General features: G+C 34.3%; 1 protein-coding gene across 5 annotated transcripts in view; it reads right to left on the bottom strand.

Annotated features, from left to right (window-relative positions):
* The window catches only part of AP3B1 (adaptor related protein complex 3 subunit beta 1), a 267,617-nt gene that overhangs the window by 133,983 nt on the left and 118,568 nt on the right, over window positions 1-15,066 (bottom strand). For all 5 annotated transcript variants that reach the window (XR_009261343.1, XM_058729003.1, XM_058729014.1 and 2 more), the window contains 5 exons: window positions 12,325-12,422; window positions 11,205-11,259; window positions 11,043-11,114; window positions 7,852-7,914; window positions 4,641-4,773 (listed from right to left, as the gene is read on the bottom strand). Coding sequence is in view for 4 of the 5 variants with exons in the window: in XM_058729003.1 (XP_058584986.1) it covers window positions 4,641-4,773; window positions 7,852-7,914; window positions 11,043-11,114; window positions 11,205-11,259; window positions 12,325-12,422 (421 nt within the window). In the remaining variant the exon portion in view is untranslated. The remainder of the gene's footprint in view (window positions 1-4,640; window positions 4,774-7,851; window positions 7,915-11,042; window positions 11,115-11,204; window positions 11,260-12,324; window positions 12,423-15,066) is intronic.

Raw genomic sequence — 15,066 nt, 5'->3', positions numbered from 1 at the left:
AAACTAGACTAAGAAAAAATATTGTATAATTTTAATTATCCACATGCAGAGGCAGGATTGGCTACAGTTGATATATATATTTGGCATCATTTATCTTTCGTGCTGTATTACTTTCCTATTATCACAAACTTAAAGGCTTACAACAATACACATTTAGCATCTTACAGTTCCGGAGTCAGGAGTTAACAGTTTAGCCCTTATGGGGCTAAAAGCAAGGTGTCAACAGGACCATCTCTATGTGGGTTCTAGGAGAAAATCCATTTTTTGCCTTTTTCCAACCTCTACAGACTGTCTGCATTCCTTGGCTCAAGGCCCCATTCCAGCAATGGCATCACTTACAATCTGTGCTTCTGATATCTGACTTTGTTGACCTTCCTCCTTTGCTTAAGAGGACGCTTTTGACTTCCATCTCAAGAATCTTAATCTCGGCAAAGTCCCTTCTGCCAGTTAAGATAGGATATTCGCAGGTTCTGAGCATAAGGACCCGGACGTCTATGAGGGAGGCATGATTCTGTCTACCCCAAGTGCCTTCTTATCCCTTCCTGTAATCACACCATACTTTTCCTTGATACTATCTCCTGTTTTTCCAAGATTCCAGGACTGTGGTGCTGCTCTATCCAAAGCACAAAATGATCCTGTGTTCTGACCTTTCCAAGCTTCTTCCTTGTCCTTAACAAAACTTAATGGCCCTTACTCTAGAAGTACAACCTACTATTTTTAAATTTTATTTTATTTTGATAAGAACAGTGAACATGAGATCTACCCTTGTACCAAACTTTATTTATTTTTTGACGTTTATTTATTTTTGAGAGACAGAGAGAGAGCATGAGCAGAGGAGGGGAAGAAAGAGAGGGAGACACAGAATCCGAAGCAGGCTCCAGGCTCTGAGCTGTCAGCACAGAGCAAGAGACAGGGCTCGAACCCACGGACTGTAAGATCATGACCTGAGCCAAAGTCAGATGCTTAACCCATTGAGCCACCCAGGTGCCCCGCCCCTCATACCAAACCTTAAAATGTACAATACATTGTTGTTGACTATAGGTACAATGTTGCACAGCAAATCTCTAGAGCTTATTCAACTTGCTTAATTAACTGAAACATTAGGTTTGCTGTTTAGTAATTGCCCATTTCCCTTTTCCTCCATCCCCTGGCACTGCCATTCCACTCTCTGATTCTGTGAATTTGACTACTTTAGGTATCTCACACCAGTGGAATCATTCAGTATTTGGCTTTTTGTGGCAGGCTTATTTCATTTAGCATGTGTTCCAGGTTACTATAGTCTACTATTATACTCATTTTGCAAATGAAGAATCTGAAGCACAGGGAGATTGAGTAATTTATTCAAGATAACATTAACACTCAAACACAGGTAGTCTAGTTCTGCATACAAGCAGATAGCTCACCATAAACTAACTGGTCAGTATACAAAAGGACTATAATACATGTTTTTTATATTACTGTTTTCATCTATTAGACTGTTAACTCTGTAAAGGGAAGAACCTTTTTTTATAGGCTGAATGAGTACCTCATTCATCTATTCAACATTTACTAAATACCCCAACTGATTCGTTTTCAATAAATTTTTACTGAAATATATAAAACTAAATGAAACACAAAGTAGTCCTCTGCCCCAATCCTTTTAGTTTACAGTAGATGGTAAGGTTATTTAGGCAAGCAAATTTTGCTAATGTATTACCTGAAGTAAGTTAACTTACAGAATTAAATTATCTTAAGCCAACTGAAATGCAGATTTCTCATAAAGATCCTTGAGAAATTATCAAATTAACCTTAGTGATGCTGAACTATTTTAGGCAAGCTTCAAGTCAGCCTTGAAAAGCTCTCTCCATGTCAAGAAGAGAGAACATAAAAAAATAAAAAGCGAAAACAAAAATCTACACATCTAAAAACAATATGTTGAATATAGGCAAAAAAGAATGGAGCTGAAATGTTGCACCTATGGTTTTAAGATACATTATCTGAAGAGATGATGAGGTATTTGAATTAACAGAAAATCAAGAATCACAGATCCCTAGAGCCTCAAAAGATCTTAAGAGATTTTAAAGAAACTGAGCCCTCATTCTTGATACCTATTCCTAAAAGCAGATCTTTTAATAGGAGAAAAAAAGGGGCTCTATTGTCAGGAACGGTCACTATAAAGCTAAAAATACTAATACTTTCTTTAATGCTACTGATTTTAATATGAATATTCTCTTTATTTGTTTTACCAGTTACTTTTATTGAGGTGTCCAAACTACAAAAGTGTAGCTCATATAATAAATAATCAAAGAATCAGATACTATAGGCTAATGATGATTATGTAACCAGAATCAGGACACTATGATTTAAGTTTCTTAATATTCAAACTGTAGGAAAAAAGCCATGTTGTAAGGATAGTTTTGATTTACCAAAAACAAAAGTCTAAACATTAAAATATGAGAGTTTAAATTAGTAAATCCTCCTACCTTTAAGAGTGAACATAGATTATATTTGTCCCCCATTAACTAATTATAAAACAATCTATTCTTCCCTTCAAAGTGTTATAAAGATAGAATATTCATCTTTTAAATTAAAGTCAATAAAAAATATTGTTCAAGACTTTAATATATTATAAAGCTGAAGTAGAGATAATTGCTTTAAAAATACACAACTTGCAAATTTCACATGAGAAAAAAGGGTCAAAAACTAAAATTCAGAAACCTTGAATATTCTTTTGTATTTAAAAGAACTAATGAATATTCTAAATAATTTGTAGTACTTTTTATATGTAACTAAATTTTAAAAGAATAATTTACCCTGGAAAACTTTGGTTCATCACCTTTAATGTTCTGGAGATACTTTCCCAAGAAAAGCACTACATAAAACCAAACAGAAAGTCATTATTAAGATATAGGAAATAAAACATGTTTTTCAACTCACACTTAAAGTGTGACATAGAAACTGAGAAAGGGGCACCTCGGTGGCTCGGTCAATTGAGTGTCTGACTTCGGCTCAGGTCATGATCTCACAGCTTGTGAGCTCAAGCCCCACATCAGGCTTGGTGCTGTCATCCGCGCAGAGCCCGCTTTACATCCTCTGTCACTCTCCCTCTCTGTCCCTCCCCTGCTTGCGCTCTCTCTCTCTCAAAAATAAAGACAACATTAAAAAAAAAAGAAATAGAGACAAAAAGGATGCTATCACTAAATGTAAGGGGGGCCCAGGTGGCTCAGTTGGTTAAGCATCTGACTTTGGCTCAGGTCATGATCTCACGGTTTGTGAGTTTGAGCCCCATGTCTGGGTCTGGGCTGAGAGCTCCGAGGCCACTTTGGATTCTCAGTCTCCCTTTCCCATTTACATGCACAGTCCTTCTTTCTGTGTGTCTCAAAAATAAACATTAAAAAAAAATACAAGTAGAAATGGGCAAAATGACTGACATTTAAAACTTAAGCGCCTCTAGTTACCTTCTACAGTCATATTTTTTAAAAATCTATTTCCTTGATAATTTTTGTTGTCACTTATTTAGAATTTTAATATTGCATGTAGATAAATGTTCTACCCATCATATTATCTTGAGTTTGCAGGATTAAGGTTTATAATTTTATGTTCACAATAAAAAAAATCACTCTTACTCGGGGCTAAATTTTGTTTCAATAATATCCTTGGAAGTACTTATCACATTGTTACAGTTTTCTAAAGAGATCTACATGTAGGAATAGATAATTAGGGATAACAGAATTATTGTCATGAAAATATACATAATAATATAAATAAAGTATAAATATAAAATGTATTCAAGCTTCTTATGTTTCAATATACTTGCTATGTCTAAATATGATGTAATTATACTTAGAATTCCACAAATAATTTCAATGATTTTACCCCAAAAAATTAAGCTTTTCTTAAAAAGAATCTCTTGTTTTAATCAAATATACAATCATAATAAAAATCTTCTAAATATATTATTATAAAGGTGAAAGTGACTAATATTTCTTTCTCCAAAGGGCTTCACTTTCTAAAGCCATACCATAGAAATAACTGACATTTTACCGCAGAACAATATGAAACCTAGATTATGCATTTTACTGGTTATCACCTATCCAGTTTTACAATATGTTTACATGTTGTCTGACTTAACAACATGAAGTGCTTTCAAACTAATGACTGTTAAATCAAGTTTAATCCTGAATATGAAATTATTAGATGCATTTTTAGAACAAACCTTTGAAGATACACAATAAACATACTTTTTTGATCTAGCCACTTCTCCATGCTATAGTCATTTGCCTGCTTTTAGCACCCTCTGCAGGTGAACCAATATTATATATGACTTCTATGTCATTAAAAGCAGTAAAACAGAACCTTTGTGGGAAGGGTATAATGAAGGTGATTAAATTGTGAAGAAATAAAATAAAACACACTTTCTTAGTTCTTGTTTAAGGAGAAACAAACACTGTTTCCAAGTTAATTATCTAATTTACTAAAACAACGACAAAGTGTGTGTGGGTCTTTGTATTTCAAAGATAAAATGCTACTTTCATCATGACCATGCTATTGACATACAGGAAACACTAAAATGAGATGTTAAAAAATGTTACAATTTGAAGAACATGCCAAGAATATTCAAAGGATAAATTTCTTGAAGTAAAATGACATTGTTAACTTACCATCTCTGTTGGACAAGAGACATACCAGGCCATTGAGGCATGTGTCTGTGACTTCTGAGATGTTGGTTGCACATCTGCCTATAGTTTGAATAGTGGCTGCTGCAAATTCTTTATCCTGGCTTTTCACATAGGTCTAAAAAATACCATTTCAATTAGTTTATACTTTAGGGTACTAACAAGTGAACAAAAAGATCCCTATTGTATTAAGCTTTGTCAGAAATGAAAATTTTATAATACATAACACAATATTCTCATTTATATGCGCAAGAGGTCCAAATGATGACTTAGCTTAATTAAATTTTGTTTTTCACTTAAACAATGTGCCTTAGAAGAGGCACATTTTCAAGCCAGGTTCATTCACCTGTGGCCACAGAGGCTTGTGATTCCAAAACAGATAGTGGGGAGCAGTCACCCAAAGACAGCAATTAGTTTAAGTGCAAGGTTGAAAGAGATGATGAGAACTCTCTCTTTGGAGGTTTCAGTTCATTTAACCAGCAGCATCTGTGAATCTATGAAAAAAAGGGTTGCTTTTTCAGAGACACTAAATCTAAAGTTGGGAGAAGAGGAGGAAAAGGACAAATATACCACTGACAAACATTTTACTTCCAAAATGGTATCTGAATGTAATAAAACTACAATAGCTACAGTGAGTAGTTCAGTAAAGACTTTATATATACTCATTTTGTAACAAAATGCCACAGTTTTGAAATAGATTTTCTTTGAAAGAATGTTTTGAAAATATAGTGTAGGGGCATCTGGGTGGCTCAGTTAAGCAACCGACTCTTGATTTCAGCTCAGGTCACGATTTCATGGTTTATGGGATCAAGCCGCCCATCAGGCTCTGCACTGAGTGTGGAGACTGCTTTGGATTCTGTGTCTCCGTCTCTCTCGGCTCCTCCCCTGCTCTCTCTCTCCCAATAAATTAATAAAACTAAAAAAATTTTAAAAATATAAATGTAAACTATATATAAACTTAAAAATAACTGATTTAATAATAGAAAGTTAAAAGATCTTTACAAAATTTACTATGACCCTAACGAATTTCACTTTGATTATAAATTTCTTAATTTAAAATTCAGCTTTCATTGTTTACAGAAATGAGTATACTTTAAATATGCATATTTATATATTATATGTAACAGAATTTAAAATCCCATGTTCGACTGAATTTAAAAAAAAAAATTTTTTTTTTTTAAATAAGCTTTGCGCTCAACGTGGGCTTAAACTTACAACCCTGAGATCAAGAGTTGCATGTTCTACTGACTGAGCAAGCCAAGTGCCCCTCAATGGAATTTTTTTTTTCTTTTAAGTAGGTTTCAAGCCCAGTGCAGAGCCCAATGTGGGGCTTGCACTCACGGCCGTGAGATCAAGACCTGAGCTGAGATAGAGACTCGGATACTTAACTGACTGAACTACCCAGGCGTCCCTCAAGTGAATTTTTAAAAAAAAGACTGCCAACCTCAAATGAGAAGAACATAATGTACAATTAACACTGGTTCTCTAACATGCTAACGAGGATGTACATTTAAATGGTGTCGAAGAGAAAAACCTAAGAATATCTAAAACCGTACAAATTTTGTGAAAATAGTACAAATAACAGGATAAATACTAAAGAAATAAATAAAACAAATTCTCTTAGTTCCATCGAGGAGAGGTCAATTGTATTTAAAACTGTTTCCCACTTGATGACCTAATTTCCTCAATCAGAATACGTCATTAGAAAAATTCTCTATTTTACTCAAAAAATTACTATTGTAAGTAAACTGAACATATCTATAAACATAACCCATAAAACACACAAATGAGGTACAAATATTAACAGTGATAAAAAGTGGATACATAAAGAATGTATTAGAAAGTCTGACTAACTAAAGGACCTTATGCCCTGATATTAAATGAAATTAAATGAAATCGGTAGATCACCAATATTCTGAAATAGGTCCAATGTATCACTTGTGTACAATTAAACAATGCTATAAAATTACCTGAGACTCACTGTCTACATCCCCAGTAAACCTGACATAAGCAGTAGGTTGACAGCAAAAGGCTACCCAAAAAGATTACCCACAATAAGAAAAGGGCAAACACAACCATTGAGACAAAAAATTAAAAACTTTAAAAAAAAAGCAAATCTCTAAAAATGAGGTAAAAATCAAACCCAAACAATGTTCTATAGCTATAGATTACTGAATAAGAACTTGAGATACTATATTTTCTGGCATATATAAACGTAAGATGACTGAATAGCCATAACATCCTAATTTTATAAGTCATCCTCCTAGGAAAACATACAGCATGAAAGTACAGTAATCCAGTTCTGAAATTATAAATCCTAGACATGCTATAATATTCTACTACTTCTGCTGAAAGTATAAGATCACACAGTTAAGAAAATACAATGCCTATTTAGCTAAAAGGAAATTTAAAATGGGTATACAGGAGGATTATAGCAACAAAGTAAATTAAATCCATAAAAGTTGGGAGTTGGCAAAAACTGATTTGTGTGTAGCATGTGGCACATTTTTACTAAGAAAACTGCTGATGAAATATAAAAACCCGTAACACTAAGATTAGGTTTTCTATTGCTGTCATCTACCAACTAAGTGTCCAGCCCTGACCATTCCAACATGAAGGCTATATTCATAAGGTAAGTTTTGAATAACACTCTTCTAAGGGTGTATAGCTGAGAGGCACCTCATCCAAAAGCATTAATGGCTTAAATAAATACAACAAAAGAAAACACTGATAAAAACATCATGACAGGAGAAATTTTAGACCAAAAGTACATAAAGCTAAGAGGACACTGTCTAAAAGAGTATATAGGTCAATGAAACAGGAGAAGCAGTTAAGAAGTGAAGCTATTTTCATGAATGCAGAGTATAGACTGATACTGATGACAGCACAGAGAGATGGAATCCTTACCAATAACATAATTTCAAAAAAAACCCAAACAAACAAACCACAGTTATAAACCAGTCTTTTAAATTCAATGAAAGCATGAAGGGGATTACTATTCTATGTCCCTTAAATTTTGAATTTGTAGTTAATGTTTATTCTTGAAAATTTATAAATTTCTTAGTTCTCAAACTTGTCCCAAATCACTATTTTATTTAACACAATTATCTACTTCTAAACTGAGAATGATGTATATTTGACTGTAAACTGAACAAATATTTTGTAAGTTATTTTATAATTAGCATTATATACAAACCTGAAATTCTCGGAGAAGAGTTGATATGTTGGCTTCATTTGCCAAATTTGTTAAAATTTCAAGCTAGGGTAGAGAAAAGAGTACCATTTTAAAACATAAATAAAAAGGATTAATTTAATAAGGACTAGGCATTTAATACAAAGGTCACTTATTTTTTTAACAAAAGTCACACTGTTACAAATATTCTGAGGCATAATGCCCTTCAGATGAATTTCTGTCTTCCTACATCTCCAAAGAGAAGACAGATAATTATATAATGCTTAAAAATAATTAGGAAAAAAGAGAATCCTACATCTTCCCTGTTTGTCCCAACTTTACAATTTATATTTAATTAAAAAAGATTTTTTTTGTTTATTTTTGAGATTGAGACAGTGTGAGCGGGTGAGGGGTAGAGAGAGAGAGGGAGACACAGAATCTGAAGCAGGCTGCAAGCTATGAGCTGCTAGCACAGAGACTGATGTGCTTGAATTCACAGACTATGAGATCATGACCTAAGCCAAAGTCGGATGCTTAACCAACTAAGCCATCCAGGCACCCCTATATCTAATTAACCTAAACAATTTGAGGTGGCTGGGCTTTTTCCCCTCTTTGTTAATAAAGCTAGAAAACAACTTGTCTTCCATGTAATACCTCTGTTTTTCCAGATACTAATTAATTCTCTTGATTTGTTCTCATTCATTCTACCATCCTAAATACTCGGGACATTTTAATTCTCTCTTCTGGATTTACAGTTATAAGAAATATGCAATTACAAGTGCTTCTCCAATAGACTCACTAAGAAAGTTCCAGTTTTTACTCATAAAAAATATTCAAAAAATCTGAAGGAAAGCATGAAAAAGGAAAAAAGGAACAGAACAGATAGCATAAACAGAAAATAAACCACAAGATGTATATATGTATGTAGCTACATGGTCATATCATGCTCCATATACATGGTCATACCAATAATTACATTTAAAATAAATGGTCTAAGTGCACCTGGGTGGCTCAGTCGCTTTAGCGTCTGACTCTGGATCTCGGCTCAGGCCATAATCCCATGATTCATGAGTTCAAGTTTCATGTTGGGCTCTGTACTGATGGAGCAGAGCCTGCTTGGGATTCTTTCTCTTTCTCTCTCTCTCTCTCTCTGCCCCTCCCTTGCTCATACTTGCATGCTCTCTCTCTCAAAATAAATAAATCAACTTTAAAAAAACAAAAACAAAAAAAAACATGGTGCCTGAGTGGCTCAGTTCGTTAAGCAACCAACTTCAGTAAAGGTCATGATCTCAAGTTTGTAGGTTCAAGCCCCACGCCGGGCTCTGTGCTGACAGCTCAGAGCCTGGAACCCATTTCTGATTCTGTGTGTGTGTGTGTGTGGGTGTGTGTGTGTGTGTCTCCCTCCTGCCCCCCTCTGGCTTGTGCTCTGTCTCTCAAAAATAAACAATAAATAAATAAATAAATACATAAATAAATAAATAGTCTAAACATTCCAATTAAAAGGGTTGGACTGTAGAACTTCTTTATATTTTTTGAGTCCTAGTCATTTCTCAGGTACAGGTACTGGGAATTTTTTTTCCCAGATTATGGCTTGACTTTATTTTATTTTGATGAAAACATTTTAATTTTTTAAAAACAATCTCAAACATATAGAAAAAGTAGTAAGAACTATTTTAGTTTGAATCATTTGAGAGTTACCAATCTGATACCACATCATCCCCAAAGACTTCTGTGCATGTTCCTTACAAACAAGGACATTGTCCTACAGAACACAATAGAATCAAGAAAGTAACACTGACACATGCAATCATATTCCCATTTAAGTTTTACAAATTATCTCAATCCTATAACATAAATGGATCCAGTTCAATACCACACATTGAATTCAGATGTATTTTTAGTCTCCTTCAGCCAGAAACTTTTTCAGTCTTTCTTTTGACCTTTATAACCTTGACATTTTCGATGATGACAAACCAATTATTTTCTAAAATATCCTTCCATTTGTCTTTTTAATGTTTATTTATTTGGTGGGGGGGGGGGACGTGGAGGAGGGGCAGAGAGAAAGGGGGACAGAAAATTCTAAGCAGGCTCCATGCTGTCAACACACAAACCAACATGAGGCTTGATCTCATGAACCGTGAGATCATGACCTGAGTTGAAATCAAGAGCAGGACCCTTAACCAACTGAGTCACCCAAGCACTCCTAAAATATCCTTCAATTTGGATGTGTATTAGATTTTTGTATAATTAAACCCAGTTTCCATGTGCATACCCAATCATTCCAACATTTGCTGAGAAGTCCATCCTTCCCGCACTGGTTTGTAATGTGTTCTCTATTACATAGTACGTTTTCATACACATTGATCTGTTTCCACACTTTCTATTCCATCCCACTTATTTTTCTGTCTAAATATCACATTGTTTTAATTTTTTTTACATTTATTTATTTTTGAGACAGAGAGAGACAGAGCATGAACAGGGGAGGGTCAGAGAGAGGGAGACACAGAATCTGAAACAGGCTCCAGGCTCTGAGCTGTCAGCATAGAGCCCGACACAGGGCTCGAACTCATGGACCGCGAGATCATGACCTGAGCCGAAGTCGGACACTTAACCGACTGAGCCACCCAGGCGCCCCAATATCACATTGTTTTAATTATCATAGCTTTATATCCCTAACTACACTCTGTTCTGCAGTTACTATGCCCTGAACACAACACTCTTTCATGATCTCTGTGTTAGCATAAACTGTTCTTCTCTCCTACTCCCAACCCCACAAATTCCCAATCTACCAACCAAAATAAAAAAATTCACAAAAATATTATTCTTTTAAGATCCTCTTAAACATCAACTTTTCTACAAGTATTTTCTAAATCCTAGAGAATTAACCCCATCTTTCTTGTTCTACACAGTACTCAATTTAAATCTATATAATATCATGAAAACACACTAGGGCTGAAATTATCTATTTACATGACTGTCTCCTTCAGTATACTATGAGTTATTCAAGGTGCAGGTAGCATGTATAAAGTCTGTACTATTAGGATGCAGCACAGAAAGTGGATATAATAATACAGTTGAGAAAGCATAAAGAAAACCCCTAAGTGTGTCTGTGTTTTTTAAGAAGCAGGTCTCCATTTTGCAGATACTAGAAGCTACAGCAATATCTTCAAAGTAAACGTGTACTAAGGATACCTGAAAAATAAGCACATGCATACCTTCAATGTCTTGATCATAGTTGGATCAGTTGACCTAACATAGAAACTCTTCAGATAAGGTTCAAACATACCCTAGATTATAAAAAATATATATATATAAATACATTTATGACACTAATACATTCATTTCTCTCTTGAATTATGTGTTCACAATGTACGTACCTTTCTTTGAATTGACATGGTTGCTATATTCTGTAGGACAATATACTGCACCTCCCTAGAAATTAAAGGAGAATTTTTACTGGATATATTTTCCAATTACGTATCTTTATGTAAACAGTATATTAAAGAAAAAAAAACAGCAATAAGCTTCATATTGCATTCAACTTGAATATAATATTAAAAAGTTTTTAGTAAATTTTAGATACTTTTAAATATCTTCTTTTTAAATACATTTTCCTATAAATTATTAATAAATTGGATTTGATTCATAATTAGAAAATTAAAAACCAATTTTATAATCCTGTAACTCCTAAGATGTAAAGCCAATACTGTAGCTGCTCTGAACACATGCAAGGAAAGTATTCTTAGGGCTAAGGGAATAAACATAACCACAGTATTAACATAAACTCTTGGTAAGATGCTCACTGTGTCACTCAATTATGAATTATGACTAGAGTGAAAAGATAGAGTTAAAAAAAAAAAAAAAGTCATGTTCTTTTATGTCCAAATAGCTAAGACATGAAGGTAGAAATGAATCTGGTATAAAGCTTCATGTGAAAGATGCATTCCAGATCCTCTGATAACCTTTGAGCTGGCTGTAGAAAATAAAATTATTGAACTGATAAAAAGGAAAAGAAGAGGAAAGAACAGGAACACAAAGGACCTCACTAAGGAATGGCAAAAGTCAGCCCAGGGCTAAATAGTTATGGTGCTGAAGTCACGTAAAAGACAAAAATAAATATGCGTCTTCCCCCCACCCAACTCTATTAGTAGAGGTAAGCACTCACTGAAAAAAAAATTTAAATATTCAGGGTAAGGTAAATAGCTGAAACAATGTTATAATTCTTAATACATAGTAAACAAAACAAATGATAAAAATCTGATATTAAACTTTGCCAAAACATTTTCAATCTCTTTGGGCTTGAGGTTAAAAACATTTTATATTTATCTCTAACCTAGAGATAAATTATGTAAAGGCTTTAATCAAGATCCCTTAAGTATGAAATATTATTGATATAATACAGAACCATGTAATAAATGTCTGAAAGACAGATGACATTTATTCAAACATTACCTTTGAAGGAATACAAAAGAAATAACATATAAAATCACATCCTACCTATTGCTACGAAGTAAACGCACTAGTGACTTAGAAATAATGCCAACTTCAGATTTTGGTGATATGTGCCAATACAGCTGAGCAACTGCCATAACCACCTAAAAGATAAAGTATGAAAACAAGAGCTATGAACATGGGAGCATGCTACAGTTTCAGAGTACATTTGCTACAGTTTCAGAGTACATTTCTACAAATTGTTTCTTTAACTCCAGCAAAATTCATGTGAAGTAAGATGGATATGTTGCTACTCTTTGAAGCAGGCTGAAGAGTGTTCTCCCAAGAATTCATGTCTACCCTCAGAATATGACCTTACCTGGAGATAAAATCTTTGCAGATATTATTAAGATAATGATGGAGATGAGATCACACTGGATTAGGGTACGCCCTAAATCCAGTGAGTGTCCTTAGTAGAGACATAAAAGGACAGACACAGAGAAGGCAGTGTGAACATTGGAGGAAGAGATTGGAGGGAAGAATCTGTAAGCCAGGGAATGCAGAACTGTTAGCATCCACTATACACCAGCAAAAAGCAGTTTCTCTCTTAGAGCCTCCAGAAGGAACCAACCCTTCGATATCCTACTAAAAAGTGAGAAAATAAAGTTCCGTTGTTTTAATTCACCTGGTTTGTGGTAATTTGTTATGACAGCCCTAGGAAACTAATACAGAGGAGAAAACAGAAAAGAAAATAGATGTTATGAGAAAACGGATGTTAAATGAACTACCCAAAGTCTGCTTGGCAGTACAAAGCAAAGCTTGATACAACACTCCAAATCCCCTATTCTTCTTAATACTGCTGCTTCTGCTCTGAAATTGGGAATATTTTAAAAGTGGTAAGCATGCCTTTCCAAACAAAGCCCAGATACTTTAGGACAAAACTAACAATCTGAACATTTAAAAAAATCAGTATGTGGAAGTTATAATTAAACGAATTCTATTAAAACAATTCCTCTAAAACAGCATTTGAAATGATCTTCTTTTTCTCTAAAATGCAGAACCTTAAAAATAGTCTTTGCTTCAAAGCCATTATAAAGGTGATAAAATATAAGAGTACAATGTTTCCCCTACATGCCTCTACACTTAGATCTAGACATCAAAAGTCCAAACTGGAAAGTTATCCAGCTTTACTTGTGACAAATGCAGAAATAGTTACATCATCTTGCCTTTAGCTCAGAAAATATATCACTACTTTACTTCTGCTTAGTCTATAAAGTAGTAACAAATACATAGCAGGGATTTTACATATGCTTAAAGAGTATACAATACCTGAGGATGCTTGAGATAATTTCCTTCTAAAATTAAGAAATATGTTTTAAAAATACAGTTCTCAGAGTCCTAAATGCACTGTTGTTTGACACTTTGTTGTACCTTTTTTTGTAAGACTGATTTATAGCTTTCAGATATTGGGAATTTGAGGAGTTTAAGGATATTTTATTTCTTCAGTTATGATCCACAAATACACTCTAGTTACAGAACAAACTCTCCAGAATTTAAAATCTAATAAAATAAAATCTCAATTCATGACTGTTTTAATCTAAAGTAGGTGATAGTCATTTAAAAAAATATTAAAGCAGGGGCGCCTGGGTGGCTCAGTCGATTAAACATCCGACTTTGGCTCAGGTCATGATCTCACGATTCCTGAGTTCGAGCCCTTTACTGGGCTCTGTGCTATCAGCCCAGACCCCACTCCAGATCCTATGTCCACCTCTCTCTGCCTCTCCCCCACTCATGCTTTCTCTCTCTCAAAAATAAATAAATATTTTTAAAATATTAAAGCATACAGCTGGCTAATAAGTATTAGTACATAACAAAAGCTGAAGCTTTCTTTTCACGTATTTTACAGAAAATAATTAAGTCGTCTTCTGTTAAAAATAGTAAGCCAAATGCTACTGGAAAGAAGATAAACTGTACTTTCTATATGGGTCAAGGCTTTTAAGATTCTAGATGCCACTTAGCATGTCATCTCCTCTCATATGTTAATTAGGGCACTCCCTCAAGCCCTCAAGGGCTACATACTCTTAGTCTCCCCCAGTATTTACAAATCTAACAGTTTAAAGTTTCTTCTATAACCAGAATTTGAAATTTGTAGTCTGATTTGTAAAAGCTCTGTAAGACGGAAGCTCCCATATCTCCAAAGTCCAAAATAAGTGAAACATACAAATTGGATAGGCCTTCTACAGTTACATGATGTACATTCATGATAAAAGTTTATCTTATAAGCCCTTTTCTATTCCTAACTACCGATACCACTATCACCTTATCTAGACCGTTAGAACAGCCTCCCAACACTGTTTCCAGTGCCCCGTGCCTGCAATTCAACCTACACAGCACTGACCAAATAAGTTTCCTGAAAAAAAAATTCTCAAAGTCGCTCCTTTAACTGAGAACAGGGCTAAAATAAAGAAATCTGTTCGCAATCCTTCAAGCCAGGCTTTACATGTATTTGGCAGCATCAAATATGCAGGACACCAAAACATACTGGGACAAAAAGGGAACTGTGTCCATTTGGTACACAATCAAGTAAGCAGGGAATCAAAACATATTGGGACAAGAAATACAAGCTACTTCTTTTTGTTTCACCATTCAAGAACATTTTTGATCAGTAAGTATTTGGATCATAAAATCAATTCCCAAGGCAAAGTTAAACAGTGAGTCAATTATGAAGAAGGGTTTTAGGTAGTAAGTTACAACTACTTAAATACAAGCTGGCCAAGCTGGGCTCAGTGAAACAGAATCATATTTTAC

This window comes from Neofelis nebulosa, chromosome 1 (assembly GCF_028018385.1).
Source record: "Neofelis nebulosa isolate mNeoNeb1 chromosome 1, mNeoNeb1.pri, whole genome shotgun sequence".
NCBI classification, from domain to species: Eukaryota; Metazoa; Chordata; class Mammalia; order Carnivora; family Felidae; genus Neofelis; species Neofelis nebulosa.
The sequence above is the reverse complement of the archived record's forward strand: the minus strand, read 5'-3'. Positions and strand labels throughout refer to the sequence as shown.